At 43.9% G+C, this 6,292-nt stretch overlaps 1 protein-coding gene across 4 annotated transcripts in view; it reads left to right on the forward strand.

Moving 5' to 3' along the window:
* The window catches only part of LOC102255912 (zinc finger protein 501-like), a 39,367-nt gene extending 33,328 nt beyond the window's left edge, over positions 1–6,039 (forward strand). For 2 of the 4 annotated variants that reach the window (XM_014545334.1, XM_014545337.1), the window contains one exon: positions 3,850–6,039. In XM_014545334.1, coding sequence (XP_014400820.1) covers positions 3,850–5,504 — 1,655 coding nt within the window. In that variant the 3' untranslated portion in view covers positions 5,505–6,039. The remainder of the gene's footprint in view (positions 1–3,849) is intronic. The other 2 variants (XM_014545335.1, XM_014545338.1) reach the window with 2 other exon arrangements.
* Positions 6,040–6,292: the final 253 nt, after the last annotated feature.

Raw genomic sequence — 6,292 nt, forward strand, 5'->3', positions numbered from 1 at the left:
TTCAGTGGTTCTCAACCTTCCTAATGCCGCGACCCTTTAATACAGTTCCTCATGTTGTGGTGACCCCCAACCATAAAATTATTTTCGTTGCTACTTCATAACTGTAATTTTGCTACTGTTATGAATCGTAATGTAAATATCTGATATGCAGGATGTATTTCCATTGTTACAAATTGAACATAATTAAAGCATAGTGATTAATCACAAAAACAATATGTATTTATAGATGTGTTTTCCGATGGTCTTAGGCGACCCCTGTGAAAGGGTCGTTCGACCCCCAGGTTGAGAACTGCTGGTCTAAAGGAAACAAAGATGAGGTGTGGTTTTGCACGAGGCTGGGAGCATAGATGGTTGTGAAAAAAAGGGACATTTTCTGAGGCAGGGTTCTAACTTTTCCTAACATTGCTCAGAGGAAGAACAGACTAGAAGACAGAGGACAGCAGCTGTGGACAGGAAGGGGAAGTCCTGTAAATGATAAGTTAACTGGCAAGAGTGAGCCCTGAGGACTGAGCCCTGATGTAATACAGGCATCTGGAGGGCACCTGGCCTCTGGGCTGGGCAAAGACACTGAGCAGCCTGAGCCCATAGAGCCTGGCGGTGGCCAGGCTCACAACAGACCGTTATCTTTCCACAAATTTCTGAAAATACAGAATCGATTAGGTGTACAGGTTTGTGAACTTATTTCAGAGCCTCACCTCCTTTTGGCCTCTGAGATAGTGGAGTCCTTGGACTATCAGCCACTCTTGTATCCCACTAACCTAGGTACTTTGAACAGACTCTAAGCCCAGAATCCTAATACCACGACTAGGGCTTCATAACGTGGACCTTGTATTTGGAAACCATTGTAATGAGTGCGAGGTCCTCCAGACAGGGTCCAGAATGTGCAAAGGCTGGGAGTGAGAAGTGAGCTGAATCAGGAACCCTCAGGTATATGTTTTAAAATACATGTATATTTTTATTGATATTAAATGTAGAAACAAAGGGAGAGGGAGAGAGACAGAGAAACAGGGATGAGCAAAAAACAAGGATTGGTTGTCACCTGCACAATCTCTACCGTGGATCCAGCCCACAACCCGGCATGTGACCTCACCAGTGCATGGGTCTATGCTCAACCAACTGAGACACATCAGCCAGGACCGTACATCACTTTAATACAGGGAATCATGGTAAGGTTGGTAATGGTAGTAGTAGCTCAGAAAGGACAGTGAGCCTGAGGACTGGCTTTCTTGCTGTGGCCACTATTTATGAGACGTGGATTTCACAACACAGTATAGGGACAGAAGTTGTCCTGTAGAGTGTGGGGGCTAGATAATGGTTTTGCAGTGGCCAATACCTTTAAAAGATCAGTGGACCTGAGATTAATTGAAGGCCAAAGAGTAATTCAAACAAGATGAGACTAGGGCTGGTACATAACTTTTCTAAACTCTCACCAGGATTTTGTTGTGACCCTTGCTGTGTCCTGGCTGTGGGGAGTTGCAGTCAGTCTTGTGGATTAGCTAAGAGGATTGAGTGGTCCTCTGTGAGACTCACTGGGCATAGTGCAGAGGGCCATCAGGGCTGGGTCTTGAGTGAAGGTTAAGGGAGGGATGTTGGCTGTAACTAGTGAAGGGACATCAAGTGCAGCATCACAGGAGGTGGGATATGGATATCTGAGATCTGATTATTGTTCTTAATAGTTGAGGTTGAAGGAAAAAAACAGTCATGGAGAGAGGTATACATAGCAGGACTCAAGGCTGTCTCTTTGAGTGTGGACTATCAGAGTCTGTGCAATGCTTGATCTTGATTAAATTTGGCAACCATCCTCTGGACCATACATGCTGAGTAATAAGTAAAAGGCCAGGAGATGAATGTGGGGGTTGCAGGTTTGAGAGAGGTGTGGTATAAAGAGTGATGTGCACTTGGAGAGTGAATGTGAATTCATGGCCACAGCACCATGAGAGTGACAAAAGAGTGAATGAAGGAAGAGTCTATTTATGGTGGTCCCTGGATGTAACAATAAGGTGAATTTTAGGATAATTGCCTGTATAGAGAGGGGTTTGGGTGCTACATTCTAGGTTAAGAGCTTAGGGGACACACTGGTTGATGGGAATGAGATAGCATTCATCAGTGTTACCCAGTCCTGTAAATCTCCACTGCCATGGGTAAGGAAGAAGGGTAAGAGAGAAATAGATTATGGAGGTTGTGTGAACTGTAATTTTGGAAAAGAAGGTGATTAGAAAAAAAATTATCCACGCCATGGAAAATTTGCATTACCTTTGATGTTGTGCCTCTGGGAAAGAAGCTGTGTGAGAGAAGAGTTGTTCAAAGAACTATGTGCAGCAGGTAGTGGAAAGCGATGGCCTCATACCTTGGGGTTGGGATCAAGCTGATGAAGTATGATGCCATGTTTTTGGTGTCTTCAAGGAACAATCAGAAGGACTACAAGTCTATTTCCTGAAGAGACCAGTATCAAATTACTCACACTGTTTTTATCATCAACATCCCTCTCTAACCTGTTTTTGACACCCACTCTATGGATAAGAGCAGTGTGGTATACATGGGAGTTCCAGAGCTCAGGTATCTTCAATCTGCTCAACTGCCATAATTGTGGGAAGAAAAATATCAGCAGAAATATAAGAAGACAGTGGCTTTCATAGGATGAAAGCTTGGTATTTAACATAATATGTAGAGTGGAAAGAGAAGATGGGTGTGGAGGGTGGGGAGTATGACAACTTATAAACTTAGGAGTGAATCTGATCATAGGCTGTACTGTCCCCATTATGACAGGATATGAACTTTGAGGACGTGGCCATTGCCTTCTCTCAGGAAGAATGGGGGATCCTTGTTGAGACTCAGGGACTTCTGTACTGCAATGTGATGCTGGAAGTGTTTGCACTTGGGTCATCTGTAGGTAAGACCTTCACATTCTCCCAGTGTCCTGAGGTGATGACCTCACTTCCTTTATTCCTCAGGCATAGCTTTCTCTCTCCCACAGCCAGAACATGGCCTCTGCTACTTTCCCCCACTGTTCTGTTAAACATGGTGTGGCTGCCAGGGATGAACTGGATGGGGAGCTCTGAGCAAAGGACTCCAGGAACATCCCTATCATCTGTTACCTCAAAAAGTATAGGAAACTGAAAATCAGGAATCTTGCAGTGAGCTTAATGGGTCCCAGCTTGCACTTTCTCTTCATGGGAGGCTGACAGTGTCCACATGCATGACTTCAACTTCTGCACTCTTTCTCTAGGTAAAGGTTCTTTGTAGCAGTTTGTGCCATGTTATGATCTTTACATACATGAACCATGGGCTGTTCTTGTAAGGCCCCCATTCAGATGTTTGTAATATTTTCTTCCCTGAATACTATAGCAAGCTGTGTTGCTTTGGCCCAGTGCTGACTGCTCACTTCTTCATCAGCTGTTTCTCTGCATTGGTGACTCTGCAGTATTCTGCAACATTGACTTGCGCATGTGTTATGACGTGCACATATGTGCTAAGTAGTCCTCAAAACCAGCTACTCCTTTATTGAATTTTACTTGGAGTAAGATGGAGCCAATGTCGTGCACAGCTCGCCCCAGTCCCCAGCAGACAAGCTGTGCTGAGTTTTCTTAGTTGAAGGATTAGCTGAAGGTCCATATTCTAATCCATGTGGTACTTGCCATGTTTGTGTCATATTTCTGGTGAGGCCTCCCTGTGTTGTGATCTTCATTAGCGCAGAAAGTCACAAGAGCCTCTTATTAATCCTTCCTGCACATCTCTTATTTTCAGACAATTGCATGGAACCAATGTGTGATGTGTAACACACTTTTGTAACGGGACTTCCCCCTGTCACTACATTCAACATTCATTTCCTTACCCTTTCTCACTTTTCAGGATGTTGGCATAAAATCGATGGTGATGAGGCCTGTTCTGATCAGAGTGTGTCTATAAAAGGAGAGTCACAGGTCAGGACTTCTAAGACAGCTCCAATCACCCGGAAGATCCCTCTGTGTAAGCAGTGTTTCTCTGTGTTAAAAGGTATTTTGCACCTGACTGGATCTCATGTAACATATTTTGAGCAGAAAGCATTCTGTAGTGACTCATGTGTTGTAGACTTTTGTTTCAGTTCAAATCCTCAAAAGAAACAGAGGAATGAATGTGGAGAGGAGCCCTGGAAACAAGCTATGGATAGGGCTTCCTTTGTGAGCAGTTCCAGCCTCTACTTATCTACAGTGCCCTCAACCAGCAGGGAGTATGGGGAAGACTTGCAATACAACTCTGATATTCCTAAGCACCACACCACTATCAACACTGAGGAGCTACCCTGTGGCCGTGAGATTTCACAGGAATTTCACAGGGGAAAAAGTCATCACCAGTGGGGTGAATGTGAAATTGCTGCAAGCCACAACCTGAAAGTTGTTCAGTGCCTGGGTGTGTGTTCTGGAGAACTGCTTTATGAGTGTAACAAATGTAGGAAACTTTTTAGACAAATCTTTAACCTCAATCGACATAAGAGAGTTCACACTAGAGAAAAGCTGTATGAGTGTAGAGAATGTGGGAAGTCCTTTCGTCGAAGGGCTCACCTCACTGTACACCTCAGAGTTCACACTGGAGAAAAGCTGTATGACTGCAAAGAATGTGGGAAGTACTTTCGTCAAAGTGCTCACCTCACTGAACACCTCAAAGTTCACACTGGAGAGAAGCCATATGAGTGTACTGAATGTGGGAGGTCTTTTAGCCTAAAATATAACCTTATTAGACACCTGAGAGTTCACAGTGGTGACAAGCGATATGAGTTCTGTGATTGTGGAAAGTCCTTCAGTGATAAGTCTTACCTCAAACAACACCAGAGAGTTCACACTGGAGAAAATCCCTATAAGTGTAGAGAATGTGGGATATCCTTTCCTCGAAGGGCTCACCTCACTGTACACCTCAGAGTACACATTAGAGAGAAGATATATGAGTGTACTGAATGTGGAATGTCCTTTCCTCAAAGGTATCGCCTCACTGAACACTTTAGAGTTCACACTGGAGAGAAGCCATATGAGTGTAGAGAATGTGGGAAGTCCTTTCGTCGAAGGCCTCACCTCACTAGACACCTCAGAGTTCACACTGGAGAGAAGTCATATGAATGTACTGAATGTGGGAAGCTCTTCAGTGACAGAAGTGCACTCAATAAACACCTCCAAGTTCACACTGGAGAGAAGCCTTATGAGTGTAGAGAATGTGGGATGTCCTTTCGTCGAAGGGCTCACCTCACTAGACACCTCAGAGTTCACACTGGCGAGAAGCCACATGAGTGTACTGAATGTGGGAAGTTCTTCAGTGAAAGAAGTACATTCTTTAAACACCAGAGAGTTCACACTGGAGCAAAGCCATTTAATTGTAGAGAATGTGGGATGTCCTTTCGTCAAAGGGCTCAGCTCACTGTACACCTCAGAGTTCACACTGGAGAGAAGCCATATGAGTGTACTGACTGTGGGAAGTCTTTTAGCCAAAAGTCTAACCTTACTAAACATATCAGAGTTCACATTGGAGAGAAGTGTTAAATGTTGACCGAACGTTTTATTTTTCTCACTTAAAATAACAACACTGAAGCAAACCCTTTTCCGACCTATTTTCCTGAATTTAAACCCCTTTTAATGGAACATACACTCTTCTAGATTCCTCATATGTTTCCAGTACAAATGAAGCTTGAAGGCAGTGCATTGCCCAGATCTACTACCTGATTGAATTGTGGCTGAAGAGATTGTACCTCTGCCTCCTGGCTCACCTGAAGACTGTGTATCAGTCCCAACCCCAGCGTGCTCAGGGGAAATGCATTCTGTGTTGTCACTTGTGCTTGAGAACATTATGATCCCTCCACTCCTGACAGGATCTTCATTTATCTCCAAGGAGGTAATGCACCTGACCCAGGGTTCATCCAGGGCACCCATCCTCAGCTAAGAAGTGCTGCCTCTGTCAGGGACATGTGCTTCTCACATTATGCTGTGATGAACTGTTCCAGGTTCTAATTCACCAACCCGCTTTCTGTCATCTGTTCTGGTTTGTGATCTTTTAGTAAAATTATTTTTTCTTTAGTACCTTTAATTTTTTTGGTTATATTCACTTCCAGGGATGATTTTGAATCACAATTGTGTGATCTCTCATGGTAGAGTTAACAGATATTGTGTGGTTCCCAACCTTTATGTGCTTTAGGAGGGACAGCATAATGCCATAAAATCACTCTTTGACCAATATTGGCTTATAGTGCATTGCTGCCCAAGTCCTTGAAAGAAAGACTGCATGACTTTGTGGTTCTAATTTGCAGGTTTGATCCCGGCCCATATGGGGCTAT

Source organism: Myotis brandtii, unplaced genomic scaffold (genome assembly GCF_000412655.1).
Source record: "Myotis brandtii unplaced genomic scaffold, ASM41265v1 scaffold400, whole genome shotgun sequence".
In the NCBI taxonomy this organism is placed as follows: domain Eukaryota; kingdom Metazoa; phylum Chordata; class Mammalia; order Chiroptera; family Vespertilionidae; genus Myotis; species Myotis brandtii.